Below are 21716 nucleotides of genomic sequence, written 5' to 3' on the forward strand. Positions count from 1 at the left end.
CTAACTTGAATTTAAATAAATAAATTTAAAAAAGAAAATCATAATAAGGGAAAATACATTTACAGTATTGTACTGTATTTACTGAAAAGAATCCATGTATAAATGGACCTGCATAGTTCAAATCTGTGTTGTTCAAGGGTCACCTGTAGTCAACATTTCAAGGGCTCAATAGCCACAAGGGCTATTTCAAGGGCTGCCTTATTGAACAGTATGGGTCTAGACTAAAGATATGGTTCTTATGTCATTGATGTAGTGAAGTCCTAGAAGTATATGAAATTATAGGAAAGGGGTAAAAAGCAAGAAGAGGGCAAGGACCAAGTCCTGAGGAATTCTATCATTCTAATATAGTGCTTGCAGTTTATAAATCATTTCCATTTTTTCTTCCAGGACTGCTCTAAGGAATGAAAGATTATCCTCATCTTATAGATAAACAAAATGAGGGCCTTTGAGGTTCTCTTGCACAAGGCTCAGTATCTCATGGGTTACCGCAAGAACTAATTGGGATAAATAAATGCAAACGTGAAGTGCTGAGCAGGAGTCCTGGCCCACTGTGGACACTCAGGATTGATAGATCATATATTATCATCTTTGCGGCCTGTCTGCCTGGTGACAAATTGCCATTTTATCCCTGCTTCTTCCCATCTACCCCACCCTTGTCTAACCCAGCCCAGGTCAACCCTCCCATTCTGCTGATGCAGTCCTGTCATCTTCCTACCTGACCCAGTTTGGATTCTGCCTTACTGGAGAAGTAGTGGCCTCATGCCCACGCCACATCTAGAAAAACACAAGAACTCCTTCTTGTACTGATGTGTTGTTTACTTGCCCAGCTACTGAGGTGGTAATCATGTTGAGGACAGGGCCTGGATTTCATATGTCATTGCATGCATTTTATTCATTACTCAACTTATTCACTTAACAAATAGTCATTGACCATCTACTCTTTTTTAAACATTTTTATTTATTTTTAATTTATTTTTAAATTTACATCCAAGTTAGTTAGCATATAGTGCAATAATGATTTCAGGAGTAGATTCCTTAATGCCCCTTACCCATTTAGCCCATCCCCCCTCCCACAACCCTTCCAGCAACCCTCTGTTTGTTTTGCATATTTAAGAGTTTTTTATGTTTTGTCCATATATGAGGATTTTAAGATACAAAACAGACCATCTACTCTTATTTTAGGTCCTGGGTTTATGCCAATGAGCAAGACTGGCAAAGTCCTTACTTTCATGGAGCTTATAGTCTAGTGGAAGAGATAATCATTAATCAAATAATCACAAAATCCATGTTAAATTATAACCAGCACAGCATCTGACTTGGTTGCCTCATAGAAGTTTGCTGGCTCAGTGAATAGAGTTACGCAGGTTAAACTGCCTCCTACTTGGATGTAAAGAGCATGTGAAGGACCAGATTGATGGCAAGATTTGTCAACATGGGAGGCAGGCCTCTGTCTCCAAATCCCCTGGAGACCAGGGTTCCCTATTCCACCCCTGTCCCCCCAGCCCCAACTCAGTTTGAACCTTCAGGTTGCAGGGTTTGAAAAACCTACCTGTTGAATATGCATTCTGGGACATTCCCATGCCCTTAAAGTCTGGGAACCAACTGTCCCATAGATATGCAATGATGGCTTTCAAAAAATAGGCCTTAGTGAACTACGTGCCCCCTGGGAAAGTGCCTTTATCCTAGTGGACCTGGATGGGGAGGTAGCTTTTCAGATCTGCTCAGTTCATCACTTCCTTAATTTCCTGCTCATTAGTGAACACTGGCATTTAGCGAGTTACCAGATATTCCTTATAGCACAAACATTCTACATTCTGGCACACACAGATCCCCACAGGGTTCTCTCAAAGGCACCAGACTGACCCAGTACCAAACCACATGCCTTCATTAACAGCTGCCACTTCTGTGGAAAGCCTGCTGGCTCAGGGACCAGATGGTTTTGATTTCAGTCTCAGATCTGCTACTTTCTGCTATGAGACTTGGGCAAGTAGGATTCTCTCTCTGTGCCTCAGTTTCCTCATATTAAAATGGAAGTGGTTGTGAGGATTATAAGGAATAATACCAGTGGCTCACTTATCAGAGTATCTAGCACATCAGAAGCCCTCGTGGAGACCAGCTGTCCACACTACTTTGAGGGAGATGAGTTCTAGGGAAGGCCGTTAGCTGCTAATCTGTTAAGGTTGCTGAGCCTGTCCCAGTATATCTGCTTTTTCACAGGGAATTAAAGTGGTCTTTTTCATTAAGCATTTGTGATTGTGCGATTGTATCTTTTTATGGAGAATTTGGAAGGATTTGCTCCAATTGTCAATCTCAAATACTCCCGGAAAATGTCTATATTATTTGTACTCCACTGGATTTTAATGTTGTCTTGTTTAAAAAACAATCCCTGGTGATGGATGGTGGTGGTGTTTGCACCAAAGTGTGAATGTACTTAATGCCACTGAACTGTACATTGAACGTACACTTAAAATGGTTAAGTTTATGTTCGGTGTATTTTACCACAATTAAACAAACAAAAGCAATAAAACTGTGGTTTGTATTGAAGGTCTAGTAATTCCAATTAAAGGGGAAAAAAAGGCAGAAAATGGTCTCCAATTGTTTATAGGCCCTGCCGGCATTGCTGTAGCTAATGGAGACCTGATTTGTTTATAGAGTCAAGTTCAAAAGGATTAGTTTTGTTTATTCAAAAGGACTCACTGAAACAGACTGAGGAGGCTGCTAAAAGTACAACTAAAGCTACAGAGACTTTTAAGAAAGATTCTAAAGAACCAGTATGTTTGAAATGACCAAGAGAAGTTAATTATCCCATGGCTGCCCATGTTACCTGGCTTACGGGTTTTTTTTGGGTGGTGGTGGTAGTGGTGGTGGAACTCAACCCCGATGGCACTACTTTATATTGGGCTGTGAATATTAACTTCTTTTGAGACTGGAAGGAGTGCAGGAACCATATAATTCTAACCCCCCTCATTCATTCATTCGATACAACAATTGTCTGTTGATTCCTTCTTTGTGCCTAACACGTGGTAGTGTATACTGTGGTGGATGCTGGCTATACCATGGTAAGCAAAATAGAGCTGCCTGAACAATGTACCACATCCTTATGGGGAAGACAGACATGAAGCAAATAGCCACACAGACATGTAGTACACGTCATGGTAAGTGCTGTCTTTAGAGCAAAAGTACAGGTACTCTGAGCCATGGATTAGGAGGGTAGAGTCAAATCTGAGAAGGTCAGAGAAGGCTGGCATCTCAGGTGAAGGGCATTCTGGGCCAAGGCTGTGGAACAGAAGCTACCTGTCCTCCAGGGAATTGAGGGCTGGTCAGTGTCATGGCAGGTGCTTCTGAATGAGAAGACTGAAGTTGCATATCTCACTTCTGCAGAGTCAGGAATAGAAGTAGATCATCTGATGCTCCAGTTTTCTGTTTACCCCACATCTAGGGACATTTACTCAGACTCTTGGACTTGTGACATTTGTGCAGGTAGAATTACTTCCATCTTAAGGAGAGTTTTGGCCCACCTCCACATGACCCCTCTCGGTGGGCTCAGGGTCTGTTGTCACCTGTACCTCCAGGTCTTCACCAAATGCCCTACATTGGCCTCTCCATGAACCAAGCAAGGTCATTTTTATTGTTCCTTTCTCTTTCTTTTTCTTTTTCTTTTTTTTAATTTTTTTTAACGTTTATTTATTTTTGAGACAGAGAGAGACAGAGCATGAACGGGGGAGGGTCAGAGAGAGAGGGAGACACAGAATCTGAAACAGGCTCCAGGCTCTGAGCGGTCAGCACAGAGCCTGACGCGGGGCTCGAACTCACGGACCGCGAGATCATGACCTGAGCCGAAGTCAGACACTCAACCGACTGAGCCACCCAGGCGCCCCAGTATTGTTCCTTTTTCTAGAGCACTGCTTCCGTTCACTCAACATAGCTTAGGAAGATTGGTTATGATTTTTAAATCGTGGACATGATCAAAAACTAGCCTAAGATAAAATTGTATACAACAGTAAGATTTCAGCTATATAAAAATTTATGCATTTAGGAAAGACTGGAAGGAGATAAATCAAAATGACGGTGATGTCTAGTTGGTAGGATCTTAAGTATCTTTTTACACCTCTCCCCTTCATTTCCTAGATGCTATTTAATAAATATTTAAAATAGAAAGTAATATTGAAATAATACTAGGGGAATATCGTATCTCTTCATCATCACACAAATCTTTGATGTTTCTTTAATGTGAACAACAGACTCACAGGGGCTTTTAGAAGTGTTTTAAATATGAGCTACAGAAGCACTGGGTAAGAGTGATAGGATGGCACAAGACAAAGCATTTGTCAAAGCATTTCTGTTGGGTGGAGATTTTTATTTTAAACAGAATTCTGTTGTCATGGAGTCTAGGGAATGCTGGCTCAAACAAAGTTAGGCAAATTTCTCCACCACCAGACTTCTGTGAAGCATTCACTACCTAGTGGGTTTTATGAACCCAGGAGAGAGGAAGAGAGAGAGCACATTCAGCTTTCCCCAGATTTCTGGGAAGGTTTATTTGCTTGGATCCTTGCAGGCTTTGTGCTCGCTGGAACATGCACTGGAAATGCTGCTATGAAAAAGAAACAAAAGGCGGTGGCCACCTGGGCCCCACATGGGTCTCCTAAGGCCTTCACTATCTGGACTTGTTAGGCAAGTTGTCAAATTGTACCGGACATAGTTTCTCATCTATCAAATACAAAGATTAGATGGAATGAACTTCTAGCTCTAAGATGGGAATGTGTAAAAATGCTGACAGTTTTGTAACAATGAAAGGCAGACTTCCAAAATGTTCAAACAGAATGTTCATACAATCAAGCTTTATCTGTCCCTCAAGCAGCAAGCGATGCCAATTCTTTACTCTGCAAACCACTTCCGAAGACAAAAAATATTTGGCACCGTTCAACAGATTAGCATTCCAGTCTGCTGTATACACAAGGTGAAATGTCCTCAATGCCTGTGTTACAGTATACACTCCACTTTCTCAAACACTTGACAAGTGAAATGTAGTGAAAACAATCGTTTCTTAGCCACCTCCCTGTGTAAGGCTTTTGAGAAGCAGGCTGATAGAAGTAAGGCTGATTCCTTTGCTTTACTGGAAGAGTGACCTTCATGTCAACAAAGAATAGAATGTCCTGATTCCAGATAGAGGCTGCTTGCTGCTGCTGCCTTGATAGATTTTATCATCTGCTGCTGTGGTTGGAACATTTTCTGGCGGGAAGGATTCACGGACCCTGCTAGGGAACAACAGAATTTTCTGCTGTGCAACCTCTGAGACTCTTTCTCCACTCTAGGAGGCTTCCCATGGTTCCAAAGGCCCCAGACCCCAGGCATTCCCCTCTCTGCCAGCAGTGGCCAATACCTAAGTCAATTCGTGGTTTCCTCTCACTGCAAGCCTGCTTGCAGAGGAGTCTGTCCAGCTTGCTTTCTTGCCAAGCATACAGGCATTTTTCTTTTTAAGGGCATAATGCTCATTGCCACAGGGAGTCCTGCTGTGTGTAACTAAGCTGAGAACACTGTGGAGGTTATGGAGGGTCAAGGATCCTCCCACTGCTGCACACTGATATTCCCTAATCTGGAAAAACAGAATAAAGCTTGACACCTCAGCAGAGTCCACTTGTAGCTCTTCCCAGTGGTCCAGGGAGGTCTCTTGAATCCTCATTCTTGTCTTCTTTTCTCCCTGGAAGTTCTTAGGTTCTTACCAAGTAATAAGACAGTGTGAGAGGATATATATAAAACAGCTGCTGAGCTGAGCATTATCAAGAGGCAGACCACACTTGGAGGTCCACAGTAGCAAAGTGTGATGAGAGTGATTGGCTCACATTTTAGAAATGCTTCCTCTTTTTCTCTTCCTTCTGCTTCCCTGTTTGCTTTCCTTCATGTTTCTCTCTAGTATAGGGCTGATAAATAGAAGTACATGTGCTTTCATGCTCTCCTCACAAAATCATGGCAGACATTGTTATTCAATCATGGCATTTTTCCTGATTTAACTTAGGGATGTAACCAAAGATGAAGAGGAGATGATCAAAAAGGGCACTCGGGGGCTGCCTGGGTGGCTCAGTCAGTTAAGCGTCCGACTTCGGCTCAGGTCATGATCTCACAGTTCGTGCGCTTGAGCCCTGCATCGGGCTCTGTGCTGACAGCTCAGAGCCTGGAGCCTGCTTCGGATTCTGTGTCTCCCCCTCTCTCTGCCCCTCCCCTGCTCATGCTCTGTGTCTCTGTCTCAATAATAAAGAAATGTTAAAAAAATAAATTAAAAAAGGCATTCGGCAGTCTACTCCTAGGTCGATATCCAAATGAAATGAGAGCTTATATCCACAAAATGACATGTGCAAGAATGTTCCTGGCGGTTATATGCCCAGTAGTCCCAAACTGGAAACAACTCAAATGTCCACCAAAAATAGAATGGATAAAAATATAGTGCATGCAGTAAAAAATGAAATATTCCACAGCAACAAAAAGGATGAACTATTGCTGCACACAGTCTGGAAGCATCTGAGAGACAGTATAGAGGAAAAGAAGCTACCCATAAAGGAGACACACAGTGTGAGTCTCTTTACCGCAGCTCAGAAATAAGCAAAACTCACCTGTGGTGATAGAAATCAAGACAAAGGTTACCCTCAGGAGAAACTGACTGAAAGGGGCACTAGGAAGCCTTCTCAGGAGTAGAAAATGTTCTGAATCTCGATATTGGTGGTGGTGTATATGGATGTGCACATATGCAAAAATTCATTGGGATGCACACCTAAAATCTGTGCACTTGGCTGTAGTTACCCCTTGTTAAAAGCCTTTAATAGGGGATCAGTTTGAGAGCTGTTGTTCTGCCCTTGCTCCTGTGTTTGTCTGTATATACAGCATGAGGTCTTGGGTGTGACTGTGATCCAAATCCAGGCTCTGTCACCTATTGGCTCTGTATCTTGACTAAATTACTTAACCTCTTTGTACTTTAGTTTCTTACCGCTATAGCATGGATAAAAAGAGTACCTACACTACAGCACAGTTTTGACAGCACATCTCCCTGGTACATTTAACGTACTCATGAAATGTAATGTGAGGACTTTGTTCTTTCCCCCTTTCTCCTCTGACCATCTAGTTCTTTCTCATACTGACTTCTCCCCCTGTCTTCCCATCATCTTTCTTCCTTTATTCTTGCTTTCATACCCCCTAGATGCAAAAGCCCAAAACATGAAAATACATATTTTAAAAGTTTTATTGAATACAATATATAGTTATATTCATAATTAAAAAGCAAACACGCTTAGTATTTTCCATGTGTCTCTTCCAAAGCCCAGGCCACATACCAGACCAATTAAACCACATATCTGGGGATGGAACACGGGCATCAGTAGCCTCTGAGGCTCTCTAGGTGATTCTGACATGATTCCAGTGTGTACATAAGTTTGGGCACTGCTGGTTTCATGGCTGTCTGTTCCATCCATATTGTCTTAGCTGCTTCAGCATATGGTTCTGATTCCTGGCTGGCCATTAGAATCACCTGAGAAGCTTCTAATTCATACTGAGTCTCAGGCCCCATCCTGGGTAAGGCCTGGATATTTCTAATGTGCAACCAGCATTAAGAGCCACTGTTCTAGAGGGACTGGTATCCTGGTAGGTCTTGTGATCAGGGCGACACCAGGCATACCCCCTCCACCCCCATGTCTGTCTTGAATTAAAATCCTTCTCTTCGTTTTTGAAAACTCCTATCTTTGTCTCCTTTCTGTTGAAAGCTGAGTATGGAGAAGAATATTGTAATGCTGATAAATTCTTGATATGTTTTACTCTCAGTATGGGATTGTGCTGGATGCAGGCTCTTCTCACACGAGTTTGTACATCTATAAGTGGCCAGCGGAAAAGGAGAATGACACAGGGGTGGTGCACCAGATCGAAGAGTGCAAGCTGAAAGGTAAGATGAAGGAGAAGGGGGGACGGGAGACAGTGGGGCATGAGAACATGAGGAGAACATACATGAGAACATGTGTGACAAGTGGAACACATGAGAAAAAGGAAGTTGGGTAAAAGAACATAGTGGAGCTGCTGTTGTTGCTATTTTATTGTCATTATAAAAATAATATTGAAATCAGTCCTTAATGATGGAGCCCTTGAGGAAGAAACAAACTTTAAAACCCTTGAGTAATATGGTAGCTCCCATCACCTGGACACTTCTGTGTGCCATGCACCAAGTGCTGTAGATGCATTATTTCATCTTCACGGTCTCCCTTTGACATATGGAATATTAGTCCCATGGTTTAAAAATGAGGATCAGGTGCCCGGGTGGCTCAGTTGGTTAAGTGCCCAACTCTTAGTTTTGGCTCAGGTCATGATCTCATGGTTCATGAGTTCAAGCCTTGTGTAGGGCTCTGCACTGATAGCACGGAGCCTGCTTGGAATTCTCTGTCTCCCTCTCTGCCCCTCCCTCACTCATGCTATCTCTTTCTCAAAATAAATAAACTTTAAAAAATAAAATAAAATAAAATAAAATAAAATAAAATAAAATAAAATAAAAATGAGGGCATTGAGCTTAAGAGGGGTTATGCCACTTGTTAAGGTTGCTTTGAGCTAGTAATTGATGGAACTGGGGTTCAAATGGAGATCTGCTCAACTTTGAACCCACGACTTCTCCAGTGGTTCTCAAATTTGAATCTTTAGCAGAACCCCCTGGAGGGTTTGTTAAAACACCGATGCTGGGTTCCACCCCCAGAGTTAGTAGGTAGTAGGTCTGGGACAGGCCCCAGAATTTGCATTTCTAACAGGTTCCCAGGTGATGTTGATGCTGTTGGTCCAAAGAATTGTTACTCTTAATCTTGGTCCCCTAAGCTACAGCTTGGAAGAAATTTTCAAAAGCCTTTAGTTTTCACATAGGCACGGAAGGCCAAAATCATAGACTCCTAGGCCTGGAAAAGGACCTCGTGGGTCATTTCAATCTTGTTCTCAGAGAAGGAAGCAAAAACCTGGAAGACTAGTGACTTATTGGTAGCAACAGAACCAGGACAAGAATCTAGGTCTCTTAACTGCACTCCAGGCTCGCTGCTACTTTGAATCACCGCATTACATACTGACTTTTGTTCCTAGTTAGTTTTCTCCTAAGGTCACAGAACAGGTTAGAGTTGTCCATTCAGCTCCTTCCACTCCATGCACCCAATACCCCAACATGCACTGAATGTTACCACACTGCACCATGCTCTTTTACCTTAATCTCTCTTGGCCTTTTGAGTCGGGGGCCCATTGTATATTCTTAGGTAATCTAGCTCCAAGAAGATTGACTTTTACTTTGATGGCCTGTGGGGTCCCCCAATTTTCAAAGTTTTCCAAGAAAGTGGTAGAGAGGAGATGTTTTCAAGAGAGCAAGTCATTTTACCCAGTAGCTTGATGTCCTCAGATGTTGGCCTCGTCCATTTTGAGATGGTACTTTAAGCATTTCTTAAAGCCCAAATCCCTCATTTTATTGACTTCTAGTTAATTCACTGCCTTCCATTTTTTAAAAAGCTTTAAAAATTTTAATTTAGTAGCTTTTTTAATTTAGTAGCTACCTTTCTTCTGAGACTCATCCCATGTGTGTCTGGCCTAACACGCGCAGGGCTTTTCCCTTCTCAAAAGAGAGAATTCTCTAATCAAATATTTAGATGAAAGTTGAGTGGAAAGCCTCCAGTTCTTGAAGGCTAGCCTTTTTGAATCAAAACTGATAACTTAGAGCTGATTTTTCATTACTGTTAAGTAAATAGGCTCTTTTAAAAACCTGTGAAAGATATGGATAACATATCTGTCCATTATCTTTAATTCACATTTTCACTAAAAAGCACTGATGGTGTAGATGTTTATTTTAAAGTGAGCTGAAATTGTTAAGCATAACTTCAAAAAGCTTAAGGAATCTTGGCTCTAATCCTCTTCTTAGCAACAGTTAGTTTTGCTCTAACACTGGAAAAATAGTTTCACTAGGGGGACTCGGTTTCAGAGTGGAAAAATCTCTGAGACACGTATTCTAACAAAGGAAGAAACTCCACTTCAGAAATTTTAGGTACTGGCCATGATCACATAGCTAGTTAGTAGCAGTTCCTGTCTTTTCAGTAAAAGCCAGTGTACCTTGTGCTTATTTTAATTTTTCTAGGCATTAGTGTTAGTTACAACTTTACAGAAGAATCATCAAAAAGCAGCTCTCTAGGGTAGCTGTCTGTGAGATCCCCATTAAACTTTGAGAGAACCTGTAAGGAAGATTACGCAATTGAATGTGAAAATTGCGCCATCCAGCGGCAAAATTATTGAACAGTGGACAGACCCAGTCTGAGGCCTGAAAATAGATCTTATCAAGGCCAGGTTCAGAGAGTCACCCTCTAAGTACACCAACTTAATATATCGTAATATATCACATCATATATAACTTAATATATCACACCAAAAAGCTGTCTTCTTTGATGGTCTCTAAAGACACCAGTGTTTTGCTCTAATATTATCAAAGTGTGTCTTGTACTTTTAAAAAAGATTGTCATCTGCTTCTACATCTTTCCTTAGGTCCCGGAATCTCAAGATATGCTCAAAGATTAAACGAAATAGATGCTTATCTGACTGAATGCATGGAAAGAGCCAGTCAAGTGATTCCAAAGTCCCAGCACCAAGGGACGCCTGTTTACCTGGGAGCTACGGCAGGCATGCGGTTGCTCAGGTATAGCAACAGGTGGGGACAAAGAGGGCTGGGGGTTAGGCTTGGCATTGTGAGAGCCTCTGAAGTTACGCGATAGTGCCACACCTCCCTAACACCCCAAATTTAGATATCCTTAATGGCAACACTTTAGAAAGAAGATCTCAGGAAGTGGGTAAAACTCCCAAATTCTTAGTATGTGTAATGGTGGGAGTTTAAAGTATGATTTTAAAAAGTCCTCTTGCCCGTCTGCCCCCAGAGAATTCAAGGGGGCAGGGGCACAAAGAGAGAAATGTTGAGCCTCTGTACTCTGGGATTTGAGACTACCAATTTAGCTATCCAATATCTGGGAGGAGGAAGACCAGAGGAGACCCACAGAGGTCCCAAGACACAAATAGTCACAACTAGCACATCTTCATTGGTCACCACTGAGTACCCGTGTGCGTTATCTTTTGTTCGCTCATTCATTCATTCAGCATGTTTTGCCTGCCTACTCTGTCCTGGGACATGAAAGTAGGTGACTCAGCTCTCAAGGAGATCAGAGTTTCGATACAAGCAATCAGTTCTTCAACAGAGGAGTGTTCAGAGCTGCTGTGGGAGCACATTTGGCCCTGCCCAGAATGGGAAGAGGAAACACAGGAACTGATTCATGAAGGACAAGCTGGAGGGTGGGGGAAGGGCACATTAAAGGCAGAGAAGATGTCACGCATTCTATTACCTATGTTTCTCCAACATCTGTTATGTGGCAGACACTGTTCTAAGTGCTGGGGACACAGCAGTGAAGAGGACAGAGTCCCTGCCTTCCTGAAGCTTGCGTTCTAACAGAAGTGCAAATATAGGGATGAGTGAGAGACCAGGGCATATTCAGAGGACCATAAATAGTTCTGCATTGATAGAACATAGACTGCATATAGTAAAATAATAATAAAAACAATAGTAATAATAGCTATGAAGCAGCTTGTATTTGTTGAGCCATTACTATGTTAGCGCTGTGCTTTAATTTAATCATTATAACTCTTTGAGGAGGTATTATTGGCTATTCTTAGCCAGATAAGGGAGCTGTGGCATACACGCGTAGAGTAACTCACCCAAATTCACACACGTGGTAAATGGGAGGATCAGGATTCTAAGTGGAATTCTGAAGAGGCAGGGTCCAGCGCATGAAGTGCCTTGTGGGCCACACTGGGAGTTTGGTGTTCATCTGGGAGATAATGGGTAGCCATTACAGGATGGTACACAAATGACGACACTGGAAGAGAGGTGGATTGGGAGGGAGGAGAACTGGGGATGAGGCAGCCACAGGAAGGGTGTGAAGCTATTCAGATGAGTGATGAGAGGATTCAGCTGTGGTTGGAAGACAGCATTCTCTGACCTAGAGGCTCTCAACATTGTGTAGTCTAGATCTCAGAAGCAGATGTATCCCATCTTCGTTATGACAACCCTGGAAGATTCCTTCTTTAGGTCTCCATGTCTCAAACAGACCCAAGAACTGAGATTCAATGTGAATAAGATTTTTTTTCCCAGTCTGGCTCCAATGGAGGTTTGGTATCTGTCCCAGGACATTTGCCACCTGGTATCTACTACAGCCCTAATTAAAAACCTCAAGCAGAGCCTGACTCTGGAACTAGCTAGAAGCCACCAGCAATGGCTAATGCAGCATTCGTCATCTATAGGTGTGGTGATAACCAATATCCAGCCATCACCGCCCCCCAAATTAAAATTACTTTGATAATATCTTGGAGCCAGGGAGCAACAACAAAAAATGGTATTTTAGGAAGAGAAGTCTATGTAGGGACTGGAAGGATTTGGATTTGGAGGGGGGGGGCAAAAGACTAGTTCTGCCTCACCCAAAAGGAGGGCTCCTCAGACAGCTGTGTGTGTGAATCTCTATCTCTGTTTCTTCCAGCAAGTTATGGTTCGCTTCCTAGGAGTGTTGCTGGAAGCTCTGACTGAAATGAGTACCTGTAGTTATTCAACAAAACCGGTAAATTCAGCTCTTCTTTGTGCAGGATGGAAAATGAAAAGTTGGCAGACAAAGTCCTGAGTGTGGTGACCAAGAGCCTCAACAACTACCACTTTGACTTCCATGGTGCTAGAATCATCACTGGCCAAGAGGAAGGTGCCTATGGCTGGATTACTATCAACTATCTGCTGGGAAAATTCACTCAGGTGATTATCTCACAGCACCCAAGGGAGGTCGCTCCCAGGAGGTCAGTGCCATTGCTATCTCAGGCAGGATTTGGATAGGTAGCCAGAATGAATGATGGATGAATGGATGAAGTAATTTATCCCCACAGTTGCAAGGGTCACCAGCGGTATTCTGATGAATTTTAGTATAAGAACGTTTCCTCTTGGAGGATGAGGAAATCATACTTTCACCTTAGGGAGACAGAGAGGAAATAAAAAATCTATCATTAAAAATAAAAATAGCAAATATTTGCCTAGTGCTGTGTGTCTTGTGCTGTGCTAAGCACTTTCCATGTACTGTCTGATTCCATCTTCAGAACAATATGAGGAATTCCCTCATTTAGGAGTCTCAAATTGAGGCCTAGAGAAGGTAATTATTCTGTTCCAGGTCACATAGCTAATGAGCAAATGAGTGGAGACTTGAACTTGAGTCTTTTCAGCCCACATTCCTTGTTCATAAACACTGGCTATGCCACTTCTATGTTGCTGCAGTCTGAGCTCTATCTTCAAAGTCCCTTAACCTGCTGTTGATCTTATCCAGATTCAGGAGCCTTCAGTGACCTTTGTGTCACCTTATGCCCCCTTTTCTTCACCTTAGAAAGTCCCTGAGTCCAAGATATAGTGTGAAACAAAGGTGTCCAGAAACTGCTACCACTGATGACGGTACTCTCTTTCAGAAATTGAGTTGGCTCAACCTGAAGCCAAATGGAGGCAATTCTCAGGGAACCTATGGAGCTTTAGACCTTGGGGGAGCCTCTACACAAATCACTTTTGTGCCCCAAAACGAGAGGATTGAGTCTCCAAGCAACGCTCTGCACTTTCGCCTCTATGGCAAGGACTACAGCGTGTACACGCACAGCTTCTTATGCTATGGGAAGGATCAAGCACTCAGGCAGAAACTGGCCAAGGACATTCAGGCAAGTTTAACTGAATCCAGACCCACCCTCCCCACATCTGGGCCACCAGCCCCCACATCCTGTTGTTGTCTCTTTCTACTTCAGTAATTGGTCTGAACTTGGTTACTGTACTTTCCAAACCTTTTCAAACAGGATATCTAACTACATCTGGTCGACCCCTGTGAATCGTCCCATCCAGACATCACCTCCTGTGTTTGTTTACTGCACTGTCTCCAAGGACACAACTCAAATCCTTTCTTGGCAAATAATTTCTCACCCCTGTGGGCTTGACAGTGAAAACTACATGCTAGAGTATTGTTGGGGGATTGTGCAATTTATAAGCTCTTTAGCACTTTTTAGTCTCCATTTCCAACAAACTGCAGAAAACAGGGCTGTTAGAAACAACCTGGAGAGAAGGAGAAAAACACTCAGGGAAAACAGAATTTATCCATCAACACTTCAAGTCTTTTCCCCAGACGCTTTTTGTTTCTTGAAGACAAGAAAAGTTAAACACACTCAAAATCATGTGAGTACCAGGCACACCCTGACACACACAGCAAGGATGTCACATCCAGCTGAGTCTTGTCTCCCCTGAAAGGGCAACCAGTTCCCTGCTCTCCTCCAAAGCTCTCACTCTGGTTCTCAGAAGCACTGTCAATAAGGCACCTCCCATTGGAATAGGAGCTACTGAGAGATACCTACTGAGCCCCAAGGCTCTACTAAGCCTTTTTTCATACCAGCCCCCTTTCTTCTCTTGAACATACTGAGGTGTGGGTTAAAAGTCATTTTGGTACTCCTGGCTTAAATGCTCTAAGGCATTTTCAGCTGTTGGAGCTTCTGATTTTTTGCTTGAAAGTGGGGATGGGGTGTGGGCAGACTCCTCCTGGAGAACTACCCCAGCTTGGACTTGTGAGAGCCTTGAGAGTTTTCCTTGTGAATCTTTCATTTGTACTAAGCACTAGGGGACATTCCAAAATAATGGCATTTCTTCCAGCTTGAACTCTATTAGCTTTCTATGAATAGTGAAAGTTCATTTACATCTGATACCACTTCTGGTGCCTATTATACAAATCTGACTATTCCTAAGGGTGAAAAAGGCATGGCAAGGGTATATTGATGCCAACGCTAACATATTGTAAAATTCCTACACATAAATGAAGGCAGAGTGGTGCTTTTGTACCCAACATATTTGCACATGATGTCTTCATGTGATTTTTCCATTCAGGGTACAAATGGAATCCTCAGGGACCCATGCTTTCACCCTGGATATGAAATAGTAATGAATGTAAGTGAACTTTACAGTGGCCCCTGCACCAAGAGATTTGAGGTGACTCTTCCATTCGATGAGTTTCAAATCGAAGGCACTGGAAACTATCAACAATGCCATGAAAGCATCCTTGAACTCTTCAACACTAGTTACTGCCCTTACTCCCACTGTTCCTTCAATGGGATTTTCTTGCCACCACTTCACGGGGATTTTGGGGTAAGTTGTAAAATAATAAGGTATATTGATTAGGATGATTTGGGTTGCAAGTTATAGAGTATATGTCTACATGGTGTTTAAGTAATAGGATTTATTTTTCTCTCATATGATAATAAGCCTTGAAGTAGATAATTCTGGGTTAAGTCTTTGTTTTAACAATGTTGGGACTTGGATCAGCTTTCTTATTATCTTCTTGGCCTTTTTTGTGGTGCTAAGATGGCAGCTTCTGTTTCATATGCAAAACTAAAGCAGGGGAGGAGGAAGTTTCTCTTGCATACATTTCTGTCCAATTGTGCAGAAGTGCCAACAACTGTCTTTTCAGATGCCATTGGCCAGAATTTGATGAAATACACACTTCTAACCCATCTGTGAACAAGGGGGAATGGATTACCATGTTTGGTTTAGACTAATCATTGTTCATCCTTGGAAGTAGAGAGTCTTTATTACACATATTGTGTTCCTCTACATGGGTAAAATCAGGAATCTGTAAGCCAGAAGAACGAGCTGGCTGATGGATAGGCACACCCATTGGGATCTGCCATAGGTGGCTTCATGAATGTCAGAAGAAGGAGAGGTAGCAGTTAGATGTCTTGGCTAAAGGTTTTCCTCTATAAACTCAAGTAGAAACTTAGGAAATCCCAAGGAAATATTGAAGATAGCATCATTTATACTACATTTTGATCAGCTGGGGGACTAGTTGAATCCAAGCTCCAAATTCCTTTTTAATTACTCTAGAATAAGACAAAATATTTGAGCAGAGGTAGAAGAGGTGCTGCTTGAACTACGCATAATTCAGATTTCATATTTTGGTCCTGGAGACCAAGCATTATGATCATAGTTTAGTAATAGATTGCAAAATTAGCTACCATCAATTAAGACCAATTATTAACTAGTTACTTAATTACTTAAGATATCACTCATAGAACAAAAAGGACTTTTATCTGCCTTCACACTCTTTCTCCCTTTCCCAGAAAACAGATCAGCATATGAGGAGAGAGGTTCAACTCTCCTATGGGACCCCCGCAGGAGAGCTTCACCCAAGGTTTCCTGGCTCAGCCCAATGTCACAGAAAGAGCTCCCTGGATAGAGCACAGGCCCTGTAGTAAGAGTACCTGCTTTAAATTCTGGATTTGCCACTTGTCAACTATATGAGCTCTTCATTCCCACGGTCTCTGGGAAAACAATAGTGGGTGGTACCATGGATCCAGGCTTACCTTACCCATGGCTCAGACCATAGTTCCTCCTCCCCTCAAGGTTCCTGATGGAAATAACATGCAAGAACAATGCCTGGCAGAGTAAGGCTTGGTGATTAGTTAGCTCCGAACCTAAATTTGTTACCAACTAGAACCTCACCTGGATGCCCTATAGCTGAACTGGCACTGGCAGCCCATGTTGGACTTTTCTGAGCCAATGCAGTTGCCTTGGATCTAACTGCTGGAAGATAAAAGAGGGGGACCCAAAAAGGAGGAAGGTAGCGAGGGGTGCTGGGGACAGCCAAGGGCCCTTTCCATTCCGGTCACTGATAGGAAGTACATCTGGAGGAAAAGAAATGTACTATTGTGTACTGACTTTTTAACTTTTCTGAAAGTTTCACCTCCAGGGAAATATAGCCCAATTCTTGTCTTCAAGCATGAGCAAACCCTTTCTACTTGAGGGTGGTGGTGGTGGAATTTCTTGCCTTTGAATGTGATTCTTCCAACCAGGTAGGGAGAAGTGGAGTTGAAGGGGTAGAGGAGACTTGAGTTCCCCTTGGATGCCTTTTTGTTTGGTCTCTTTGTCCCTCGCTGAAATTGTTCTCCTTACAGCCTTCTGAACCTCTACTTGGCAGTCTCCTTAGACTAGCTCATTGTTTTCCTCTGAATAAGATCTTTTTTCTCTGAATATAGCCCTTAAGGTCAGCACTGTACCTGTACCTATTCCTGCTTTGGCAGTTTCTGTTACAGAACTTTTTTTCCCCTCTGTAATTTCTTCCTAAAGCCTAAAAAAAACTTTTTTGGTCTGCTTCCTCATTTATAAAACGGGGACAGAATTACCTGTCTCCTTGCTAGTTGTGTGTGATAAGCCAGACAAGTGGTGGTGGACTAGTAAATGTCTAACAACCAGCTCTCTGGGGATGGAGGGGCTAAATTGTGGCATTTGCCAGTTTACATGGTAGTACTCCTACCATGGCCCATTTTAATCACCATAATATCAGCTGGCCCAAAAACTCTTGAAATTTTAACATTAGCTCTTGTGAGTGGATAAGAGCCACCTCCAGCATATCACCACCAGTAGCAGAAAGCTAACATACCCTAGCACCATGTGGGCCCTTAGTAAGGTTAGCCCTTTGTCCTAATGGTCCTCACCCTCGGCTGTTATACCTGCAGAAGTTCCCACTGCCAAGTTCTTCATCTGGAAGCATAACTATTTGCAACACAAAAATCCAGTTGCATTCCAATTATTTCCAGGACCAATTAGCCTGGGTATTCTCAAGCCACAGAGAATTTGCAGGGAGGGAATGTTTGCCACAATTACATTCAGCGCTGGTGATTTAATTCTTACTCTTTAAATAGGGTATTAAAAAACTGTCGATGTTGTTTTTCTCAGTTTGACTACATTGGTTGCTAGACAGAATCCAATTTGTAGGCAAATCAGAAACACCAAAAAGGAAAAGGGAACATCTGTAGAGAATTATTTATGAGGTAATTTAGAAAAATTTTTTAAAGATCACATTGTATCATTTATATAAACAAGAAAGAATGTAAAACAAATTCAAGAGGGAACTGGAATTAAAGAACATTAAACACTTGTTTGTTTCCATATGTATACATATACTTGTGGGGGGGGCGCGCACGTGTGTGTGTGTGTGTGTGTGTGTGTGTGTGTGTATTTAGCTCTGAGCTTCTGAGTAGCCAAGGGGAAAAATAAGACATAGCAAGATACATAGTTTTCATTATACCCAGCATACTGGGTCCCAGGACAAAGCAGAGCTATTCCACAATTGATTCCCAAGGATATTTTATAAAGGAGATTTCATTAGACAATGTCTTTGACCATATTTTTTTTAATTGCAATTTCTTATAGCAACTATAAGCTAGAGGCATAATATTAAAAAGCCAACTCAGTCATAGAAATTCTGTAATGGACTGAGGCAGTAGGTCTTTGATAGATACTCAGCTTGATAGAAGGGAAGAATTCAGAGTAGCTGGAAAAGGGGGAGACATGTATCTTTCAAGTCCTCTTCCATAAATATCTAAGCTGGAAACTGGAAGATGGGGAGCTGACCTTTTGAGACTATATGTTCTCTAAAGATGGCCTAGAATGTTACTATTCTCAGTTGCTGTTTAAATATGGGCCCATAGGTTATAGACACCAATCAATTAAAGGTTTATAAAGTAAGGCTAATTCCTAACATGGAGATTAAGAAGCTGATCACAGATTTTGACCTCAGTAGTACAGGCCATCCCCCTTAGTACCTAAAGGCAAAGTCAGGAATTCCTAGAACTAAGTCAGCATTTCCCTTAATAATTGCCTTTAGGTCCATTCTGGCAACAGAATGTCTATCTGATGTATGGAGTCTCCTAAATCATACCCCAAGAACAGAATCAGAATGATTTTTTTTCTTCCAGACTTTTAAAGAGTCATCTACCACAGCCATAGGAAGAAACTTGGTGATGTACCCTTGAACCATCTGATTTTGAGCAGTGTATCCTCATGAGGTATTAAAAGAAGAAGGTGGTTTTGTCATTCAGTATAACTCTTGGGATTATGAATAGAAGCATTCTTTTTTTAAAAAAACTTTTACAATGTTTATTCATTTTTGAGAGACAGAGACATAGTGTGAGTTGGGGAGGGGCAGAGAGAGAGAGAGAGAGAGGGAGACACAGAATCTGAAGCAGGCTCCAGGCTCCAAGCTGTCAGCACAGAGCCCGATGCATGCAGGGCTTGAACTGACAAACCAGGAGATCATGACCTGAGCTGAAGTCGGACACTCAACCGACTGAGCCACCCAGGTGCCTCCCCAAATAGAAGCATTCTGAATAGGGTTAAGATTACTTTTTAATTACATAATATAAATAAATAAAGGAAAAAATACTCACCCTAAACGTTATCATCCCATCCCATCTCATCAGCACTTAATTTTTGTGAGTTCAATTCCAATGCATGTTTGTATAAACAATATTCCACCCTAGAAGAGACTTTTCCAAGGGATGTAAGAGGCCAGCTTAGATACTAAAACTCACCTGAGTGGGTTTCTGAAGAGCATATACAGCCAGGAAAACTATCAGTTAGGCCTTGACACATGAAGACTTTCAGAAAAGATTGACAGATATATAAAATGAAAAAACAAGTATGAATTTGAGTATGAATGGTTCCTAAGCAGAAGAGAAATAGATGACCTTATTCTGGAGCACAACTGCCCAAGAAAGAAAGATGAATAAACATATTCCCAGCTCAAACAGCAAGCAGGATTTGCCCCTGATTCTAAGACTTGATCTCTATTGTGGCTACAGAGGAATAGTAATTTCTATAGTCTATTTCTATACGGAATATAAAAATAACATTATGATCTGAAAAAAAAATTAAAAATATGTAAAGGAGATGACTTCATCAGTATGCAGGAGACTGAAGGGGAAGGACCCAGAAAGGGAAGCTGGTCAAACATCTAGAGCCAAGATGAAAAGCTAAGACAGGTGTTTCTCATAATGATCCATAAACAGATGCTGACAGTCACATTCAGGTGCGTGTTAACAAGGCTTTTCTTCCTTAAGGAATATCAGAACCAGACTGCAGGTCGGGTCCAGCCAGGACACCTAAACTATGAGCAGTTTGCTGAAGGTGTCCTGCAGGGATAAAACATTAAGAAAGCTAACTCTTTATCTTCCCAGTTCCTGTGGATGTAGATGTGGCTGAGGATATTAGGGCTGAGAGAGTTTAAAACATTACTTCAAATTTGATTCAGGTATTTGTAATAGAAGGGCATATTTGTATTTATTTTATTTTCTATTCCTTATATAATGGCATTATTTCACAGTTGCATATTGCTTACTTGATTCTATTTTGAGAGAGGACTCTGAATCATAACCTGCACAGTCAGGTCAACAGCTGGCATCAAAATATAAGGGTTGTCTAGACCAGCCGTGTGTGTGTGTGTGTGTGTGTGTGTGTGTGTGTTAAAATGTACATAATAGAAAATTACCATTTCAACTACTTTCAAGAGTACAATTCTGTGGAATTAAGTACATTTACGTTGTGCATCCATCACCATCATCTACCTCTAAAACTTTTTTGTCTTCCCAAAAACAAACTCCACTCATTGAACAAAACACTAATTCCCCACTCTTCTTTCCCCTCTGCTCCTGACAATCACCATTCTGCTTTTAACTGCTCTGAATTTGACTATTCCAGGTACCTCGTATAAGTGGAATCCTATATTTGTCTTTATGTGATTGGTTTATTTCACTTAGCATAATGTCTTCAATAGACCCATCATTCTTAACTCTTCAGGGGATCACAAGACTCTTTGGAGAATGTGTTGAAAGCTAAGGATCTTCTAAGCAGAAAAATGGATGCCCAAATTTTGCATACAGTCTAAAAGATATCATGGTTCCTTGAGATGGACCTTTGAGCTCCACATTAAGAACTCTTAATCTAGAACAAAAGGTACCTAGAAGCCAGAGATTAAAGTAGAACCACAAGCCCAAGCAGGGCAGTGGCTTGGAATGAATGTCACACAAGCGTTAGAGGTGAGTCTGTTTAGATGGATGGGAAGCAAATGTAGACACATGTGCCAGAGACAGATGATCCTGAAACTGATACTATGCCTGCCTCTAAAATGCTTCCTGCCAGGGCAGAGCAAACCTAATATCTAGTAATAAAAGCAGGTCAGCCACACTAGAGAAGCGAGTTTACATGTGTAGTCAGGTGAGAACAAGGAGGATAGGAGAACATGTCAAGTGGTCAGTTTGGGGTGGAATCTTGAGACTAAACTGTAATACTTGTTCCTTCTGTGACTACAAATACTTCATTTAATCTTTATTCCAAAGTACTATCAATAGGTTTTTCATTGGATCTTTGGAAAATGATTTGACAAGCCCCCTTCCTTCCTTTATAGACAATTTTGGCTTTGGGTTAATTTTCTGGATTTGTTTCCCTGGAAACGTGATAAAGATGGGAGTGCCAGTTATATTACTAGGCAATCGTTGTTCTTATGAAAAAAAAAAAAAATGACCCCTGAAACAAATTGCATCTGGACTAGAAGAAATTAGAAAATGAACAATACCTACTCTATGGACTTCTCTAATCTGAATAAAGGCTCTGTATATGTGGAGTATGTAACAAAAGGCTTTATTTTTATAGCACTTATTTATTGTCCATCATACCATCTGCTACTTGTTTGGGTTATGCTGTCTTCCACTAGAGGGCAGGGATTTTCATCTATTTCCATCACTGCTTGGAACATAGTTGTTATTCAGTAAATAGTTGTTGAATGAATGAATGAATGAATGAATGAATGAATGAA

At 41.7% G+C, this 21716-nt stretch overlaps 1 protein-coding gene across 3 annotated transcripts in view; it reads left to right on the forward strand.

Annotated features, from left to right (window-relative positions):
• Positions 1–21716, forward strand: part of ENTPD1 (ectonucleoside triphosphate diphosphohydrolase 1) — a 96188-nt gene that overhangs the window by 63094 nt on the left and 11378 nt on the right. For 2 of the 3 annotated variants that reach the window (XM_043597098.1, XM_043597101.1), the window contains exons 3-7: positions 7804–7921; positions 10522–10672; positions 12658–12817; positions 13513–13752; positions 14957–15214. In XM_043597098.1, coding sequence (XP_043453033.1) covers positions 7804–7921; positions 10522–10672; positions 12658–12817; positions 13513–13752; positions 14957–15214 — 927 coding nt within the window. The remainder of the gene's footprint in view (positions 1–7803; positions 7922–10521; positions 10673–12657; positions 12818–13512; positions 13753–14956; positions 15215–21716) is intronic. The other variant, XM_043597100.1, reaches the window with a different exon arrangement.

Source organism: Prionailurus bengalensis, chromosome D2 (assembly GCF_016509475.1).
Source record: "Prionailurus bengalensis isolate Pbe53 chromosome D2, Fcat_Pben_1.1_paternal_pri, whole genome shotgun sequence".
NCBI classification, from domain to species: Eukaryota; Metazoa; Chordata; class Mammalia; order Carnivora; family Felidae; genus Prionailurus; species Prionailurus bengalensis.